The following is a 21,611-nucleotide window of genomic DNA, read 5'->3' on the forward strand; positions in this document are numbered from 1 at the left end:
AAAACAATGAATTTATGAAATTCTTTGAAAAATGGATTTATCTCGAGGGCATTATCCTGAGTGAGGTAACCCAATCACTAAAGAACACACATGATGTACACTCACTGATAAGTGGATATTAGCTCAGAACCTTAGACTACCCAACATATAATTTGCAAAACACATGAAACTCAAGAAGAAGGAAGACCAAAGTGTGGATACTTCTTCCCTCCTTAGAATAGGGAACAAAAAACCCATGTAAGGGGTTAGACAAAGTTTGGAGATGAGACAGAAGGAAGGACCATCCCCAGACTATCCCACCCATGATCCATCCCATATACAACCACCAAACCCACACACTATTGCATATGCCAGAAAGATTTTGCTGACAGGACACTGATATAGCTGTCTCTTGTGAGGCTATGCCAGTGCCTGGCCAATACAAAAGTGAATGCTCACAGTCATCTATTGGATGGATCACAGGGCCCCCAATGAAGGAGCTAGAGAAATGTAAATGAAGAAATTATCTCATTAAAAAAAAAGAATATACCATGAAGCACAACCAGCACTCGGGAGGCAGAGGCAGGTGGATTTCTGAGTTCGAGGCCAGCCTGGTCTACAAAGTGAGTTCCAGCACAGCCAGGGCTATACAGATTAACCCTGTCTCGAAAAACCAAAAAAAAAAAAAAAAAAAAAAGAAAGAAATACAACCAAAAAAAACACTCTCTGGAAACAAGGATAGAAACCACCCAGTTGCTGTAGCTGCTATTTTGCCAATCTCCTTAAAAATCATTGCTAACCCCTCATAAACTGTTTTTTGTCTACCACATTTGAAGCAGCATTAATTATCCATTATGCCTAACCCATATTGGGTGCGAACCATAAGCATAGATTAAGTTCTCAAGCTCTTCAACCCCTAAAAAAAAATGTGTTTTTATTTAACTTTATGAAACTCAAGGAGAATGAAGACTGAAGTGTGGACACTATGCCCCTCCTTAGATTTGGGAACAAAACACCCATGGAAGGAGTTACAGAGACGGAGTTTGGAGCTGAGATGAAAGGATGGACCATGTAGAGACTGCCATAGCCAGGGATCCACCCCATAATCAGCATCCAAACGCTGACACCATTGCATACACTAGCAAGATTTTATTGAAAGGACGCAGATGTAGCTGTCTCTTGTGAGACTATGCCGGGGCCCAGCAAACACAGAAGTGGATGCTCACAGTCAGCTAATGGATGGATCATAGGGCTCCCAATGGAGGAGCTAGAGAAAGTAGCCAAGGAGCTAAAGGGATCTGCAACCCTATAGGTGGAACAACATTATGAGCTAACCAGTACCCCGGAGCTCTTGACTCTAGCTGCATATATATCAAAAGATGGCCTAGTCGGCCATCACTGGAAAGAGAGGCCCATTGGACTTGCAAACTTTATATGCCCCAGTACAGGGGAATACCAGGGCCAAAAAGGGGGAGTGGGTGGGCAGGGGAGTGGGGGTGGGTGGATATGGGGGACTTTTGGTATAGCATTGGAAATGTAAATGAGTTAAATACCTAATAAAAAATGGAAAACAACAAAAAAAAAGAACAAGACCAAACAAATACAATTTTAAAGCTTTAAATATGATGTCATAGTTTGGTTTTCTATTGCTTCATGAAACACCATGACCAAAGAGCAAGTTGGGGAAGAAAGGATTTATTTGGCTTACAGTTATATAATATATTAGAAGGTTTTGCAGAGAGATTTGTGCATTTTGTCTGCAACTTCTTAGTTCTTTATATGAGTACACAGTAGCTGTCTTCAGACACACCAGAAGAGGGAATCAACTTCTATTACACATGGTTGTGAGCCACCATATTTTTGTTGGGAATTGAACTGAGGACCTCAGAAAAGCAGTCAGTGCTCTTAACCTCTGATCCATCTCTCGAGTCCCATATTTATGTTCATTATCAAAGGATGTCAGGACTGGAACTCAGACAGGATAGACACTTATAAGCAGCAGCTGAAAAAGAAGTAATAGAGGGGTGCTGATTACTGGCTTGCTCCACATTGTTTGCTCATCCTGCTTTCTTAAAGAAACCAGGACCACCCCATTCACAATGGACTGGATCCCAAGGGACCCTTTTATAGCTGTCTCGTATGAGGCTATGCCAGTACCTGGCAAATACAGAAGTGGATGCTCACACTCATATCTATAAGATAGAACATAGGGCCCCCAATGAACGAGCTAGAGAAAGTACCCAAGGAGCTGAAGGGATCTGCAACCCTATAGGCGGAACAACAATATGAACTAACCAATACCCCCAGAGCTCATATCTCTAATGGCATATGTAGCAGAAGATGGCCTAGTCGTCCATCACTGGGAAGAGAGGCCCCTTGGTATTGCAAACTTTATACGCCCCAGTACAAGGGAAATTCCAGGGCCTTGAAGCAGGGGTGGGTGGGTAGGGGAGCAGGGCGGAGGGAGGGTATAGGGAACTTTCAGGATAGCATTTGAAATGTATACAAAGAAAATATCTAAATATAAATAAACAAACAAATAAATAAATAAATAAATAAGCGTAGCATGTAGAAACCAGGAAAAAAAAAATGCTTTACAGACTTACTTATAATCTGATCTAATGGAAGCATTTTCTTAATTGAGGCTTCCTCTTCTCAGGTCACATTACTCTGTGTCCAGTTTACATTAAACTACCTAGAACATATGCACACAACAACTTTTTAAGCTTCATGCTATACAAAAGTGTGGAAAAACATGCCCTAATAAGGAGGACTAATCAAGAAATTAAATTTTCTGTTCAAGCAATTATAGAAAATTGTGTTAAAATAGCACAGACATAGCCAAGTGCTTGAGAAAAACATCCATTTCTTCATTGTGTATACTTATCAGTAGAAATTAATAAAATTTTACTAGCCTTGTATTTATCCTCCTGTATATGGCTTGAAATTACTGCAATAATACATTTTTAAAGAAAATACTGGGCCTCATCCAGTTATGTAGTTAATGATAGACTTAATCCCTCAGAACTTGGTTCAGTTCTGTACTACTAAAATGACTTAATAAGATATAAGACAGAAAGAAAGAAAGAAAGAAAGAAAGAAAGAAAGAAAGAAAGAAAGAAAGAAAGAAAGAAAGGAAGGTTATATTTTGTCAAGAAGGAAAGGGCAGTATGGTTCAATACCTTTACTTAAGTAACCTTTACATGTGCAATTAACATTTAAAAGAAATAAAATTTTGGAAGCATTATAGAGTAATTGCATAAATGTAAAAAGTAGTTAGAAACCTGTGTTCTGTTAGGAGAAATTCCTTCAAATAACACTGACAGTTATCAGAAAGTGAATTTATGATGCATAAAAGATGAGAAAAAAAATCTCATCATTTGGTGGCATATTTACTGCTTTCTCCTTTGTTGGTGTTCTTCTACCTTTTTTTTTTTTAAAGTAAACTTCAACTCACTGACATTTTCTAGGATTTTCATCCTCACACTGATCTGATCTTTAAAGCACACATTTTGAAATAGTTGTTGGGGGTGAGGGAGCATGCTATTGAGCAGCAGCACAGGAGGGAGAAGAGGAATTCATCATGCTGTAAAACTTACAGACCATTTGCCTATCATCCAATCATTTTTTAGAATCTATTACATTGAAAGGTTCATCTTTTGTTTGTTTCTTTTTTTTTTTTCTACTATATCTAGCTTTCTGCCCCTGGAACATATGGTGTGTATATGAACTATTAAGCAATCTTTGCAATTTATTCACAGATCAGAAGTAGTTGCAATATGAATCAAACACTAAATTCAAGAGCTATTTTTTTCTTGGGAAGAGACCTTGGTAATATGAATTTTATAATACCAATTTGATCTGTTTGATTACGTGTCTATATAGTGGGTAATTGTTCCTGGTAACTCTGGTAGGGCTTTGTTTGTTTGTTTCTTTGTTTGCAGAAGCTTCTAAGTTGAATGTTTCTAAGCACCTCTGCAAACAACTTTCCCACTCGCCAAATGAATTTTGCCATTACCATGTAGCAGCTCAGGATGATTTTTCCCCATTTCCTATATAAAATGATTCTAGGAGTAACTGTAGAGCGACAGAAAGATTACCACATGGTATACGACAGAAAGATTACCACATGGTATACAGAAGCATTTGATGTCAAGAATATATGTTTTTTTTAATGGAAAATAATGGAAGCATGGGCTTTTCCTTTCATCATTTTCTTGGAGGTGGGACATTTAAGGGTTGGAATCAAAACCAGGACATGAGACATATCTCTCCTTTCTACCAGTTTCATGGGCATGAACATGTTTGGAGTAATTAGCCTGGGCTTGAGATACATTGAAGAGACAAATGTGTTGCACCCTAAATCATTCTTTAGAGGTTTTCTGGTCTCAGTCTGCTTGTTGCTTCTTTGGGGATCCTTGGGTCTCAGGAGGAAGCTCAGTAGTCTATCATACAGTGTCAACCTGATTCTCAGGATCAGCCCATTCTTTTCATACTGACTCTGCTGATCCTTCTTCCTCTTCCTGTCAGAATTTTATGGGGTTTTTGGCTACAGGTTGACAATGTTTGTATAATTGCCTTTAGGCATTTCCTCTGATGATTGCTTGCAGCATGGATTTTCCTAGTTGTTGACTCATTGAAGCAATCCGTGTGTGTTTCATATTGTGGTATCTTGTTTTCATCATTATTCACATACAGAACCTACAAAATATTACTAGTTATGTACATGTTAAACTCTTCTTATCAAATGATACCTTAAGTTAGAATATATACCAAACCCATTGAATGCTTAAATATTTCATGTAGTTTTTCATAGAAAGGAAAGATGAATCATCTCTATGGAGCCTGTTTTCATATGAATTAATAGATTATAGTGAAACATAAAATAAAATAGTATAATTTTGACATCTGAAATTCTATTTTAGACTTGATATTTTTTATAATCATATTCATAGTTTAAATAAGTTGAAATTTAAAGTTTTAAATGTGCTTAATTACATTATTTGATAATTTATTAATGTTGTTATCCCTTTTAATTTGATTGCCCATAGTGAAAATTACTCATGTTACCCAAGTGGATCTTTGTTTTTCCTTTTTTTGGGTTTTTCTTTTCTTTCTTTCTTTTTTTTTTTTCTTTTTCTGCTTTCTTGAGACGGGGTTTCTCTGTATAGCCCAGGCTGTCATGGAGCTCACTTTGTAGACCAGGCTGGCCTCGAACTTAGAAATCCACCTCTGCCTCCTGAGTGCTGGAATTAAAGGCGTGTGCCACCACACCTGGCTGTTTTCCTTATCAGTATACCAATAGACACATTTTTAAAATTACTAATTTTCAAACCTTCAAGATATAAGATCCTAGCTACTGGACTGGAGAGATGTCACATCTCAGTGCTTAAGAGAGCTCTTTTACAGGATTAGTTACTAATATTCACAATATATAGACCACACTTGTTTATAACTCCAGCACATTGGGATCTGATATCTGAACTTCTTATACATTATATACATATAGGCAAACAACACATAGATACATATATACAAAGTGTTTGCCTGGCATGCACAGGCATGCACAGGTGTTTGTCCTTTTACTGCTAAAAATATTTTTTAAAACAATTGAAATAATACCTTAGTGATTATTTTTCTTCGTATAGGACAATTATATTAGTGAATGGAAATATATGTATTTGATTTCATTTTATTTTCATATTATATATGATTATATACATATTTTAAATAGTATAGTATTTTTATTAGATATTTGCTTTATATACATTTCAAATGCTATCCTGAAAGTTCCCTATACCCTCCCCGCACCCTGCTCCACTACCCACCCACTCCCATTTCTTGGCCCTGGCATTCCACTGAACTGGGACATATAAAGTTTGCAATACCAAGGGGCCTCTCTTCCCAGTGATGGCTGACTAGGCCATCTTCTGCTACATATACAGTTAGAGACACGAGCTCTGGGGGTACTGGTTAGTTCATATTGTTGTTCCACATATAGGGCTGCAGACCCCTTTAGCTCCTTTGGTGCTTTCTCTAGCTTCTCCATTGGGGGCCCTTTTTTCCATCTTTTTTAAAAAATTAGGTATTTTCTTCATTTACATTTCCAATGCTATCTCAAAAGTCCACCATACCCTCCCCCACCCCACGCCCCTACCCACCCACTCCTACTTCTTGGCCCTGGCATTCCCCTGTACTGAGGCATATAAAGTTTGCAAGACTAATGGGCCTCTCTTTCCAATGATGGCCGACTAGGCCATTTTCTGATACATATACAGCTAGAGAAACGAGCTCTGGGAGTACTGGTTAGTTCATATTGTTGTTCAACCTATAGGATTGTAGACCCCTTTAGCTCCTTGGGTACTTTCTCTAGCTCCTCCATTGGGGGCTCTATGTTCTATCCAATAGCTGACTGTGAGCATCCACTTCTGTGTTTGCCAGGCCCCAGCATGGCATAGACTCACAAGAGACAGCTATATCTGTGTCCTTTCAGCAAAGTCTTGCTAGTGTATGTAATGGTGTCAGCTTTTGGAGGATGATTATGGGATGCATCCCCGGGTACGGCAGTCTCTAGATGGTCCATCCTTTCGTCTCAGATCCAAACTTTGTCTCTATAACTCCTTCCATGGCTGTTTTCTTCCCAATTCTAAGAAGGGGCAAAGTGTCCACACTTTGGTCTTCGTTCTTCTTGAGTTTCATGTGTTTTGAAAATTGTATTTTATATCTTGGGTATTCTAAGTTTTTGGGCTAATATCCACTTATCAGTGAGTACATATCATGTGAGTTCTTTTGTGATTGGGTTACCTCACTCAGGATGATGCCCTCCAGGTCCATCCATTTGCCTAGGGATTTCATAAATTCATTCTTTTTAATAGCTGAGTAGTACTCCATTGTGTAAATGTACCACATTTTTTGTATCCATTCCTCTGTTGAGGGACATCTGGGTTCTTTCCAGCTTCTGGCTATTATAAATAAGGCTCCTATGAACATAGTGGAGCATGCAATACCTCTCCTGGGCACATATCCTGTGTTCTATCTTATAGATGACTGTGAGCATCCACTTCTGTATTTGCCAGGCACTGACATAGAATCACCAGAGACAGCTATACCAGGGTCCCTTCAGCAAAACTCAATAATTTCTGGGTTTGGTGGCTGACTATGGGATTGATTCCCAGGTGGAGCAGTCTCTGGATGGTCAATCTTTTCGTCTCAGATCCAAACTTTGTCTCTGTAACTCCTTTCATGGGTATTTTGTTCCCTATTCTAAGGAGGAATGAAGTATGCTCCAGTTGGTCTTCCCTCTTCTTGATTTTCTTTTGTTTTGCAAATTGTATCTTGGGTGTTCTATGTTTCTGGGCAAATATCCACTTATCAGTGATAATGACATATCTAAGCATATCTAAGGACTTCTTTTTTGATTGGGGTACCTCACTAAGCATGATATCCTCCAGATACATCCATTTGCCCAATAATTTCATAAATTCATTGTTTTTAATAGCTGAGTAGTACTCCATTGTGTAAATGTACCACATTTTCTGTACCAATATATACAAAGAGCTCAAGAAGCTGGAATGAAGAAATTCAAACAACCCCATTAAAAAATGGGGTACAGAGCTAAACAAAGAATTCTCAAATAAGGAATATGGAATGGCTGAGAAGCACCTGAAGAAATGTTCAATATCTTTAATCATTAGGGAAATGCAAATCAAAACAATCCTGAGATTCCACCTGACACAAGTCTAAATGGCTAAGATCAAAAATTCAGGTGACAGCTGATGCTGGCTAGGATGTGGAGAAAGAGAAAAACTCCTCCATTGCTGGTGGAATTGCAAGCTTGTACAACCACTCTGGAAGTCAGTCTGGAGGTTCCTTAGAAAATTGGACATAATACTACAGGAAGCTTCAGCACTACCTCGTCTGGCCATATACCTAGAAGAAGTTCCAACTTCTAATAAGAACACATGCTCCACAGCCTTATTTATAACAGTCAGAAGGTGGAAAGAGCAGAGATGTCTCTCAACAGCAGAATGGATACAGAATTATATAGTATTTTAAATAGCATGGTATTTTAATACTTGTGCCTTAATACAATGGCATCTATTGTATATGAAAGCATTAGTAGAGAGACAGAATTGATTGGGAGGAAAGAAAAGGTGAATGGGGGAAAATTCAGTCATTGTCATATAGTGTATTTGGTTTCCCTGGTTTCTATTTGACACTGACTTACTTCTTTCCTAGTTTTGTTTTGTTTTTCTGTACATATGAAGCAATGTCTTCCTTTGTTTTCCAGGACACCTAACATATATTATATACTTGTTTCAGCCTCCTTGGTCCTGAAATTATAGTCTAAACCTACCATACCAGGCCTCTGCGTATTTTTTTTTAATTGTGAAAAAGTAAATAACATCTTTAAAGAAAAAAAAACTTTATTGACTTAACCTATTGTTATTAATAATCGAATGATAAACACATTCCACTGTTCTGAACACATCACATCTATTTTCAGGACTTCCTTCATCTTAAAGAGAATCTCTGTAGCCAGTAATCCCCCAGGTTCTCATTGTCCAGGATCATCACTTGTGCTTTTTATCACTCTGAAATTGGCTTCTTCTAGATATATACTATGAATCACATACTACAATATTTCTCCCTTTGCCGTCTTTCACAAGTAAAACGTTTCAAGTAATGTTGTCCCTATTGTACTAAGCATCAAAGCTTGGTTCTGAACATATACTACATTTTGTTGGCCTATTGCTCATATACAGATGACATTTTCCATCTTCTAGAAAATGGATAACAATTCTTTGAACATATGTATACAACGCTGCTTTCAGTTCATTCGTGTACAGACCTAGGACTATCCAAAGATTGAGGAAGGTATCGGTATAAAGCAACATTGTGAGAAACTGAACATTACAATTGATTACAAGGAGACTGGCTGGGGAAGTGGCTTAACCTGAGATAGCAGCTAGCAGAGCCCACAATTTGTCATTTGAAAACCAAATGTCCTGGAAAGGCAGTGGTGTGATTCCACACTTAAGGGACCCCCAATCTGTGGGGTGCTACCCTCTGGAACCTGGATTAGGCACAGTACATTCTCAAACACCAATTTTCCAACACAAATCAAATTCAAAGAGATCCTTTATTAAACAAATAAAAGATTAACAAGGTGGCTGAATTTAAATCAGGCAGAAACAGCATTGGATAGCTTTGAAAGCGTTAATTTTAACAGGAAAAAAAAAAAAAAACCGTGGTGGAAGCTTATGTTAGAATGAGCTACCACATGTTGGTAATTTCTGATGATAATATTTCCAGGCCGTTGGTCGTGGGTTCTATAAGAAAGCATGCTGAGCAAGCCAGTTTAACAGCACCAACCTGTGGCATCTACATCAGACCTGACTCAAAGTTCTAGCCCTGTTTGACTTCCTAGCCCGACTTCCTTTGATGATGAATGATGATGTGGAAGTAGCAACCAAATAAATCCCTCCCCAACTTGCTTTTGGTCATTGTGTTTCATCACAGCAATAGAAACCCTAACTAAAATATCAGCATGTTTTATTTTCAATTTTTTTATAGAAAATATTGTGGTAAATATGAAATAATGGTTTTGTGAATACCATTTTGAACCTGTTGTAAATGGAATCGAAACTAAATTGAATTTTACATCATTTATTATCTCTGAGAAGTGTGTGTTCGTGTGTGTGTGTGTGTATTTTGCTTCATATGAGGTCATATGATCTAAAGACAAAACATAAGTTTGACCTTTTTTGTATTAATTTTCATTGCTGATGAGAAATTTTTTCCTAGATACACAATTTTAATTGTATTTCTCAGGTTATTATATATTGATAAATTATTTGATTTTTCTCTGACTCCAATGGTTGCTTTTGAAACGTCAGGTGCTTGTAAAGCCACTTGTATGTGAGAAATCATTTCTCTTCTCTTACTACATTAAGACTTAACTAGTTTTTAACTAGTTTACTGTGTACTGTAATGTGGCTCAATGAAGATTACTATGAGGTTAGAATATATAAATTGATGAAGTTCCTAAGTGTTTATATTCATGTCTATGACCTTCAGGTTTAATCATTGGTTTGTTTAAAATATTTTTTTCTATTGCTTTTTCTCCGTTTTTCTTTCTTTTGAAAATAGTGTGAGGCAAGATCTGGTGTACAGTATATGAATCCATAGTTCTCAGGCTCGATTTTCTCCTTTACTTACCCGTTTTCCTGAATTTGTGACCCATTTTTTAAGAACTTGTTCATACATCATTTCTGCAGAGGAGCTTTCTACTGTTATCTAGAACTAGTTTTGATGACTTTAGTCTCTTACATTTTATTAGGATTTTTCTGTACACTGATCTATGACCTATCCTAGTTATTTAAAAAATAGCCTGATCATATAATAATAAAGGAATAATAGCAAAGTAAATCACATAGAAAATAATAATAACTGAGTATTAGCTACAGGACTAATGAAACTAACTTTATGAATTAATTAAGTTGTCTAATAAAAGAATTTTAACAAAACAAACCTGAAAATGTGTAATTATGAGTGATCTAGAAGTAATTTACATACAATAACAATACCAAAAACATTTGCAAAGCCAGTATTAAAAATGATTCAATCATGCATGTTTAATCACTGACATAGAAGATAGTATTGAATGTTCGAATCAGAACGTACATTGTAAATAAAGTTCTCACCAGTCTTTAATGTTATTGATGGTTTTCCTTTCTTTAGCTGGTTTTATTAGTGTTGTTATCAAGTTAGCAAATACTCCTTCCTCTTTATTTTAAACTATTTGTGAAATAATTATTTTGTTTTGTTTAATTAGTTGAGACAATTCCTCTTTGAATCCATAAGGTCCTTGCTTTTTCTTTATTTGAACTTTCTGATTTGTGACTTAATATCTTTCATTTATCAGCATATACAGGTTTTTCATTTCTTTTTAAGTCTGTTTTTTTCTTTCGTGTAGAAATTAGCTTTTTTCATTCTAGATTATCTGATTTGGGGATATATAGCTATAAAGGAATATATGGGTCTCTAATATATTGACACCCCTTCCTTTCAGACCTACTTTATACATTTTTAATTAAAAAGATTGATTTACAAATATGATTATTTGAGTTATCCATGAATGCTTAACAATTTTACTGGTCAACCACTGATGTTTTATATTTTTCTTTTTAGAATCTTGTAAAATATCTTCCTGACCAGAACGCACTCCGAGAACTAGCCCAGCTTAAGAGTGAATATGATGATCTCTGTGAGCCTGAGCAGTTTGGTGTTGTGGTATGTATTGATGATTCCAAAGTCCTATGAGTTTACATCTCATGAAGAAAAGAAATATATTAGTAGATGTCTTTTGCTTTAAAACATTATAATTAAACTAGCTGTCTCTTGTGAGACTATGCCGGGGCCTAGCAAACACAGAACTGGATGCTCACAGTCAGCTATTGGATGGATCACAGGGCCCCCAATGGAGGAGCTAGAGAAATTACCCAAGGAGCTAAAGGGAACTGCAACCCTATAGGTAGAACAACAATATGAATTAATCAGTACCCCGGAGCTCTTGTCTCTAGCTGCATATGTATCAAAAGATGGCCTAGTCAGCCATCACTGGAAAGAGAGACCCATTGGTCATGCAAACTTTATATGCCCCAGTACAGAATAACGCCAGGGCCAAAAAGTGGGAGTGGGTGGGTAGGGGAGTCGGGGGGGGGGGAGGGTATGGGGGACTTTTGGGATAGCATTGGAAATGTAAATGAGGAAAATACCTAATAAAAAATATTTAAAAAGGGGGCTGGTGAGATGGCTCAGTTGGTAAGAGCACCCGACTGCTCTTCCGAAGGTCAGAAGTTCAAATTCCAGCAACCACATGGTGGCTCACAACCACCCGTAATGAGATCTGATGCCCTCTTCTGGTGCATCTGAAGACAGCTACAGTGTACTTACATATAATAGATAAATAATGAAAAAATATTAAAAAAGGAAAAAAAAAAAGAAATTCCGTCAGATCTGGCTGTAGGGCATTTTCTTAATTAGTGATTGCTGAGGGAGGGCCCAGCCATTGTGGGTGGTACTATGCCTGTCCTGGAGGTCCTGGGTTTTATAAGAAAGCAGACTAGGCAATCTGTGAGAAGCAAGCCAGTAAGCAGCATCCCCCCATAGCCTCTGTATCAGCTTCTACCTCCAGGTTCCTGCTCTCTTTGAGTTCCTGTCCTGTCTTCCTTTGATGTCATACAAAGTGATATGGAAGTGTAAGCCCAATAAACCTCTTCTTCCTCCCCCCCCCCAAAAAAAAAGAGAAAAGAAAAGAAAAGAAAAAGAAAAAGGAAGAGAAAAAGAGAAAGAGAAAGAAAAAGAAAAAGAAAAAGGAAAAGGAAAAAAGGAAAAGACAAGAAAATCCAGAGTGTTCATGTGGTGGGGCATGGGTACCTGTAAGAGTCATAGCTTCCATCACCAACATCTCTTATATGAACAATAAAGGTCAGAGATATTGTGTTTTACAAATACACATTAAACTTGAAATGGAATATTTCCTCTATAAATCATATATCAGCCAGTGACGGTGACTGTAATAAGTAAATGTGGCCTAAAAGTATTATGGACACTGCTCACCATGCAGTGAAGTTAGATTTAATTTGATGTATAATAAGAAATTTTGTACAACATGTTTTGGGCTATTTTAGGCAAAGATTTAGTGCAAGCCTCAATTCTACTGGTATTTGTAAAAGTTTATACTCTTCCTCTAAAGTCATTTGAATCAACTTCATTGCATATATTAAGAAATAAAAAACAATCTTTACCTATAGCATTAAAAGTAACTAGGTTACTTTTGACATTTATAAAATATGCCAAAACATCATGGGATAGTCTCTTTAACAGTGCTGATATTTAATTAATTTAATATATTAATGCATGCAAACTGGTATGCTATATTGCACTGACTAATTTTCTTCCCCTAAGATTGGAAGGTTAGAATTTAGCTCCCTCAAAACTTTGAAATAAAAGAATAATATCTATATCTATCTATCTCTATCTCTATCTCTATCTATATCTAATAGAAACTGTTTTTACTATATTGTGTAAAAAGAAGCACAAGAATTTTCAAATGTTCTTGAGTGTCCTTAATTAATTGAGAGTTTGCAATGTGCTATTTCTTCAGGACAAATAACATATAGATACCTCAGGTACTTTAATCATTTTTCTTATCCCCATCATATGAAGTGCCAAAAAATAATGACTATTTATATAGGATGTAGTCATATATCTTAAAATATCACAAACTTCTTATTCAAATAATTAGCCACAAAGGTAGTATAAAGGGCATAAAGTTTAAGGGTTTTCTTTTTTAAATAAAACTATTCTTTCCAGAGATGGGGGCTGAATCCACAGCATTGCCCTTTCTAGATGAGCACTCTTCCATTCAGCCTAATTTCCAACAGCTAAAAGATTTTTATTATTATTCTTCAGGTGTTCGGGGCAGATTTTTTTGCTTTATGAGTGAGCAATTATTTTATAGTTTCTTGTTAATTTTGCCTTCCTGATATTTTTCTATTTGTAAGCAAAGGGGTATTTTTTTCCAACTACCATTGGACCTGTTTTTCTAAGAGTATCTAGAAAGTTTCATCCAAACTTTTGTGTAATATTCCAAAATAATTAGCATTAACCTGAGTTCCTACTTTGCAGTTTTAAACTTTTGTTCATATATCCCTCAATTAGATGGGACTGAGTATGTACTTTTTAGCAAATACAGTAAATGGTTTTTTTTTTCATATTTACAGTTCTTTTATTCTAGGACATGCTATTGCCTACCTTGAGGTAGAAAGATTTGTCAAATCTTTGGAAAAGAAATCAGGCAAGCATATTTGGGATCAAATAGGACATATCATGGTCCTAGGGAGCATATTTCTCTCATTTTTAAATCAGATCTATTAGTCAACTGAATTGGCTCTGTATTATTTATTAACTAGTCGCACTTTACCAGAGTGCTAAAGAATAAAATTTGTAGCCCCAAGTCCACACTTGAAACCTAAGCTGCTCAAATCCATCTTATAATTGAAGCAGGGCTATACACTATCTGAGATTTCAGCTGCATCCTCCTGGTTATGAGTTTTACAGTAGGTACGCTACACAGTTTCTCAGAAACCATTTTTCCCTCAGTGCAGTTTATCTAAGAAGATGTATTAGTTTGTCAAGCAAGTCCTTCAGGAGAATATCCTTGGTACCTCACTGAGGAAATGAAATTGGGTGGAGGGGGCATAAAAAGCAATATACCTTCAGGACTAAAGGCAAAAATAGAAAATGGAAGAGATTTCTTGTTTATGCCCATTATCATAAATATTTAAGTCTGTGTGTGTACATGAACTGTCCTAGTCTCCCCCTTTACTCTCACTGTATTTTGCTGTATATTAGATGTGGTGGGATCAGAGAGAATCTACATTATTCCTAGGCAGTTCACACTATGTAAATTGCTAGAGAAAATCAATTGAGACTTACCAAATAAACTTTAGGCACACTCTTCTTAATTTATACTAATAACCCTAATAATTAATTAATAGTAATTACTAATAACCTTAGCCTTTTAAATTTATGTAAGTCTCTGTAAAATAGGCAGTAAATATTTTTGAATTATGAGGAATATTTCATACAAAAGTGTGAGTAAGAGACTTTAAAAGGACAGAAAAGTAAAACATGCACTAAAATATTATCCAATTAAATTAGCTCTGTGAGAATATACTATCATCCTATTTAGACTTTGATTTATATCAGCTGCCTAATGTGAAGAAAGCATTAATAGGAGAATCCTCAACTTGATAAAAACCCATGGCCTCAGCTTTCTTCACCCATTGCCAATATTGCATAGGATATTCTTATCAAAAACTCCTATTTATAATTCCAATACCAAAACCCTTCAGTGTTTCCTTGACTTCAGAAAATAAGGTTCAAGCACCACATTTTCCTCCTTTCTTTCATTTCTCACATTTCTTCTTCTGCCTGTCTTCCCGTTCTTTTCCCTTCCCATGAACTCTTTCTTGTCCGTGACATGACAAAAGCACTTCTGGACCTCCTGTGTCTCTTCTGCCTCCGAAGCTGTTTTGGATTTGTATCACCCAGAATTGTCTCTTCATTTATGGGCTTCAGTTAGCCTCCTGTGCTGACCTCTTAGGTAACCACATATGTACCTGCTCAGTGTTGTTCTCGGATTAATGCTGTTGTTGTTCATGAATGAGCCCAGATTTCCCACATACTGGCCTTCTCAGTGACTTTCTCTGCTCTCCTCTTTGCTGGGGTTATGGATATATGAATCTGTGTCTTTTCATGGGTACTAGGAACTTAACTAAGGTACTTGTGTTCATATAGAAAACAATTAACCACCCGAGACATGTTCCTAGCCATCACCAAAGTATTAACTGATTTTAGCCTCTCAGGCCCATTTTGTCTTCATGCTGCCAACCTTTCTTAGCTTTAGCTATTAACCTTTGTGGTGCACTGAGCTCACTGTGCGCATACATACTGAATTTCATTTGTTGGGGGTGTGAACTTATTTTTTTCTTCTCAGAATCATATCATCTCTAGTTCCCAGTCTTTACCAATAGTTTTGAAACTCATTCTTGAAATCTTAGCATAGCCATGGGGACCCCAATGGAGGAGTTAGAGAAAGGACTGAAGGAACTGAAGGGGATTGGCAACCCATAGGAAGGAAAACATCAACCAACCAGACCTCCCAGAGACTAAACCACCAACCAAAGAGTACACCTGGAGTGATCCATGGCTACAGCCACATATGTAGCAGAAGGTGGCCTTGCTGGGTATCAGTGGGAGGAGATGTCCTTGGTCCTTGGAAGGCTCATTGTCCCTGTATTGGGGAATTCCAGGGCAGGGAGGTGTAAGTAGGTGGGAGGGTGAAGGAGGACCTTTATAGAAGCAGAGGGGGGAGGGAGAATAGGATAGGGGATTTACAGAGGGGAAACCGGGAAAGGGTTGAATTGTAAATAAAGAAAATAACCAATAAAATATTCCTTTCTAGAAAGTGATAATTTAAGTAATAAGTTAATAAGTTATTTTGAGGTTACTAGTTAAATATTAGTTAAATATGTTCTCTAGGTTATAAGTTATACAAGTAGATGAGACATATTGATATCTCTCATGATTTGTACCTACCAAATTATTGCTGAATATGTTTGCCCAGATACAAATTACAGTGGATTCTTTCCTCTCCTGTCTTACTCTCAGTTCACATGCCAGTTTCTAACATTGACAGATTTAAACATTTTAATGGAATTTTTTTGTCTTCCTTTTTTCACCCAGTGACAAATTCATTATTGCTTTATTTCAGTACCACTTGTCCAGTACACTATAGAATTCCCATTAATATATAACCCCCTAGATAAAATGGAGTCTCATCAACTAGGGAAAGATGAGTGTCATACATGAGATTAGTTCTTTGATATTGATTAAAATATTACTACCTATAAGAAACAATGAAATCCACAAAACGGTAGATATGTTTTCACGGATATAAAATAAAACTTACCTGAGTCAGACCCTGTGTTGTGAGCTTCTCTAACCTTTTGTTTTTCTGAACTGTCACAACCTTGGGCTTGCATATAATCACTTGTAATCAACTGGGAGGAAAAAAAAAAAGGAAGGGATTAAACTGAAACAAACAAAATCAAGCAGGAGACCTTCCCTCTGTGGAGGCAGACCTCCCAGCTAGAGGGACATGCTCCTTCCTATACCTTCTGTGATCAATAATCTTCATCTTTAAAGGAATGGATTGGCTGCATTGCTTCCCACTGACTTGTCCTTCAACCTACCTCCTACGGAATTGAATTTGGTACACACATTGTAATTATGTGCTGTACCTTTACTGGAAGAACAGTACAGATCTTTGAAAGCTCTGACAGTCAGAACCCCCAGCTGGAGCTTTTAGATGCTTCCGAGTGTGTTTGCAGCTCAGCTGCTCTCAAACCTCAGAGCTATGGAAATTCCCACTTGTCTTGCACTGGGGACGGAGGCCCATACTGTGTATATCTATTAAACTAGCATGTCTTCGGAGGAAAGAAGGCAATAATTAGTTCTCTTAGTAATCAGTACTTTTGTTTTTCTGACTTCAAAATTACCCATATTTTTCAATTAAAAACATTCTCAAGCTATAATCTAGAGGGAAAAAGATGTTTTGATAGCTTCGTAGTTGTAAATCATTAATGAACAGAACAGATTATGTGATATTACTGACAGAACAATGCTATTTTTTTCTTACTTCTTCTGCACAAATAAATGAAGGAAAAAGAAGAATTAGAACTGCAACTATAAGCAACTTTTGCTTTAATTGTTTTAAAGACTGAAAAAAGAGCTTACAGACCCTAATAAAGAAAGCTTAACCAGGTGAAAAGGAGACTGGTAAAAAGCTTCCATCCCCCTCTTTATTATATCAAAAGCAAGTAGTTTAGAAGGAAAATTGTAGGTTTTGTAAGTATTACATCATTTTCTGCGTTTGCATATTCATTAGAAAAAAATCACATTTTTCTTCATTTTGCTGGAAATCTGTGTGTTCAGTGTTTTAGCAAGCAACGCTCAACTGTTTCTGGTTTCATTTGTCTGCACATATGAATGCCAGCTTTCACTTGTAGATGTGAATAATTTTATCTGAGGAAAGGGCATCTTAATTTTTGATTAATTGAGAGAAAATTCACTGAGTCATTCACAAATCCCTATATTTATATTAATGGTCATTTCACTAATTTCTCATATTAATCTATTCTCATGATAAGATTGTTTGTTGCGATCACCTTTTATAATAAAACTAGGCAAAAATCAAACCACCTGAAAATTTAATATTCCTGGTAGTTCAGTGCTTGTCAATCAGTTTTGTGAATGATTACTTTCCATTACATTTTAAAATATCAAAATTTCACCATCTTATTTATTCCCTTATGTGTCTAATTTCCTGATAAAATAGCACAGCTTCACAGTAGTTTTAATAGTCATTTGTGGCCTCAAATAGGTGTTTTGACAAGAATATTTTGAAATTCCTATTCAACTTCTCAGTGTGAATCCTCCGAGTTTACAGTGTCTTTGGGGGCAGACATTGTTATTGTGTTCTGTTCCATACCAAAGGCGAGTAGATGTTTCTCAATGCATAATTTCCACATATCACTATCTTTGGGGAAATATTCTCTATCACCACATCATTATTTTTCTGATGTAGAGTCAGTTTTCCCCACTCTATTTTTTAAAGCTTCAATTCACAGATTAACCATGGCCCTTATCTCTCATGACAGCTAATGTGAAAACATTTCCCTTTGTCTACCTATAGCAGGAATTCTTGTATTGATTACTTTCTCTACGTACTGGATTTAGTGCACGGGGTAAAGCAATAAAGAAAAGCATTCCTGCCCTTGAAGAAATGATTGTGTGTTACAAAATAAGAAAATTGTCCTTTTAACAGAGCATCCCAAATGTTTCTGCTTCATCTCTGTAACTCCAGACAGAATTTTGCCTCTGAATTTAACTGTGAATCGAAGAGAAATCCATCCTTTAATGTCCCTGAATCCCTCCTGTTTATAGTAAAATAAGAATAAACCTTTTGTAAATTCAGTGAATAATACCTGTTAATAATGAATTTCTCTCTCCATATAATAACTGGATAATAACAGAACAGATTCTGTTAATTTCAAAGGACTAAAGTTTCTGTTTGGCTCAAATATGATAGACATTAATCAAAGGTGAAGTAAATAACCCTAAAGGTTACGTCATTCATGCATCATTCTTAGCACTGCTGCTTCTTATCTTTTTCTTTGCATTCTCGTGGTATTTTGCTATTAGATCTATATTCACCAGGTTTATAGTTATGAAGTATATACAATTCAAATTACATCAATGAAACTGTACATAGCTCTTTGGGGAAATAACCTACTTGTAGTTCTCTCACTAAAGCTGTCGATGCATTTTTTTAATATAGTGCACATAAGCTGAAAAATGAGAGTCACTTGATGTGATTTGATAGACAAGTAACTTGTAACACAAATAAATCCCCTACATAATACAACACCCTGGTCAGCATCCCACATCACTTCAAGAAGTGAATTATAAAATATAGGATGCCAGTCAACTAAAACGCTGCGAGGGACCTCCACAGCAAAGAAAGCATACATTCAGCAGCGTCTGAACACTCAAGCACCTCTATGAGACATGATCCTTTTAATAGTTGTATATGTGGCTGGGGATGTAGCTCCTTATTATTCGTAACCATGGCTATCCATGTTACTCCTTTAAAAAACCAAACCCTCTGATGGCAAATCAGCTTTTGCCCATCAATACCTACTGATCCAACTGTTAAAATTCACACTTAAGATTGAAACAATCCGTGTTGATGTGTTCTGGAGAGAGTAATTGATGGATAGAGATATCCTCAAATGAAGTCACTTTCTCTACAGTCTCTTGATTTTCTTTAATGCGGTAAGAAATATACATTATGTATATTGTGTACGAAAACAGGAGCATGATATTTTCAGTCTAGCCAGTGGATAATGAGCCACATTCTTCATTAACTACCACAGACACACATTACTTAATTGTGGATCCAAAAAGACTTTATCTCATATTTGGCAGACACATTAAGATCCTGTGTCCTTCTTGCTAGGGGTTTCTAAGGATTAATAAAGAAGATGAAGCTAACAGCGGTGACTATTTCCCTGTGCTTAAATGGTATCACTTGACACCACAGACATGTTCCATACAATATCCCATTGATGTCCTATGGAACATGCAAAAATAATTTAATGAATGTGTTTTGCTCATAAACACTAGCTAACTTTACGTTGGTCACTGTATTAGTTAGGGTTCTCTAGAGTTACAGAACTTATGGATAGTCTCTATATGGTAAAGGAATTTATTGATGACTTACAGTCTGCAGTCCAACTCCCAACAATGGTCTGTAGCAGCTGTGAATGAAGTCAAAGGATCTAGCAGTTGTTCAGTCCCACACTGCAAGCAGACAAAGGAGAGAGAGCCTTCCGTCTTCCCATGTCCTTATATAGTCTCTAGCAGAAGGTGTAGCACAGATTAAAGGTGTGTGCCAGCACACCTTTAATGCCAGATGACCTTGAACTCAGAGATCTCTCTGTATTAATCTTCTGGAATCCATAGCTACTATGCCTCAAGATCTCCATACCAAGATCCAGGTCAGAAACTTCTATCTCCTAGCCTCCAGATTAGGGTCACGGGTGAGCCTTCCAATTCTGGATTGTAGTTCATTCCAGATATAGTAAAGTTGACAACCAGGAATAACCACTACAGTCACATAGCTATAAATCGACAAAACTAGAGATTGGGTTCACTACTGCAAAACTTAAAAATCTGTATCTTCAGCCAGGCGTGGTGGCGCATGCCTTTAATCCCAGCACTTGGGAGGCAGAGGCAGGCGGGTTTCTGAGTTCAAGGCCAGCCTGGTCTACAAAGTGAGTTCCAGGACAGCCAGGGCTACAGAGAAACCCTGTCTTGAACACCCCCCCCCCCAAAAAAAAAGATCTGTATCTTCCTTGTCAACTAATGTAATGTCTATGGATAGTATAGATATTTTATTTTTGCTTTTTCTTGGAATTAAAAAAAGATTTCTCTTAAATTCTAAGCTTAAAAAACTTTATATTTGTTCTGAGTATTATTGTTGGAATTAACCACCTACTGTCAAATAGTGTTTTGTAAGATCTTGTAGCCTTCGCCAAACCATCTGTGTCTTCTTTGTGTTTTTTCCTTATAAAATCTCATGTAGCCAGGCCGCAGAGGATGGCCAGTATAGGGGAATGCCAGGGCCAGGAAGTGGAAGTGGGTGGATTGGTGAGCAGGGGGAGGGTGAAGGGGATAAGGGGAGGAGGTTTTTGGAGGGAGACTAGGAAAGAGGATAGCATTTGAATATTTGATATGTAAATAAAAATCTAATAAAATTAAATTAAATTTAAAACAAAAAAGTCTCATGTAGCTTAGGCTGGACATTAACTTGCGTTGTAGCTGAGGGTGACTTTGAACTTGTGTTTCAACCTGCCATCTACTGTAATTTTAGGCCAGCACCACCATCCTTAGATTTTATCTTCTATGCATCTTCTTAATGTACTAGTGGTTCCCAGTTTGTGCAAATGAATATATTCAGAAATTTTTAATCATCTATCATCATCTGCCATATATTAAACTGGTGTATGTGGTGAGTGAATGAAGAAAATTTTGCTAAATTAATGGTACCTAAGGCTCTGCTGCGGTTATCAATTTCTTCTGAAGTCAGACTGACTAATGACAGATTACTATCTAATAATTGCTATTATACAAATGCAATTCATTTTTATTTGATGGTTGGCATCATAACTAATGTCATTATTTGGGAACAATAAACTAGCATCTACTCTTAATTTCATTCAATATACAATCTGTCTTTCCTGAAAAAATATCTGGGATTTATTATTCATGTAAGGAATATTAGTATATGTTAGCAAATATTCAATTATTTAACATATGCAAGGCCCTTTACTATGTGCTTATAATTGTACTAGGTAAATAATTGGCTCTTTTCTCCATTCCATTTCTTATACTTGCCTTCGCAGCGATTTTGTCTTCTAAAGTATCTATTCATA

General features: G+C 36.6%; 1 protein-coding gene across 3 annotated transcripts in view; it reads left to right on the forward strand.

Annotated features, from left to right (window-relative positions):
* Diaph2 (diaphanous related formin 2) overlaps positions 1-21,611 on the forward strand; it is a 716,167-nt gene that overhangs the window by 312,982 nt on the left and 381,574 nt on the right. For all 3 annotated transcript variants that reach the window (XM_006528581.4, XM_006528582.4, NM_172493.2), the window contains one exon: positions 11,173-11,274. In XM_006528581.4, the coding sequence (XP_006528644.1) occupies positions 11,173-11,274 (102 nt within the window). The remainder of the gene's footprint in view (positions 1-11,172; positions 11,275-21,611) is intronic.

Source organism: Mus musculus, chromosome X, assembly GCF_000001635.26.
Source record: "Mus musculus strain C57BL/6J chromosome X, GRCm38.p6 C57BL/6J".
NCBI classification, from domain to species: domain Eukaryota; kingdom Metazoa; phylum Chordata; class Mammalia; order Rodentia; family Muridae; genus Mus; species Mus musculus.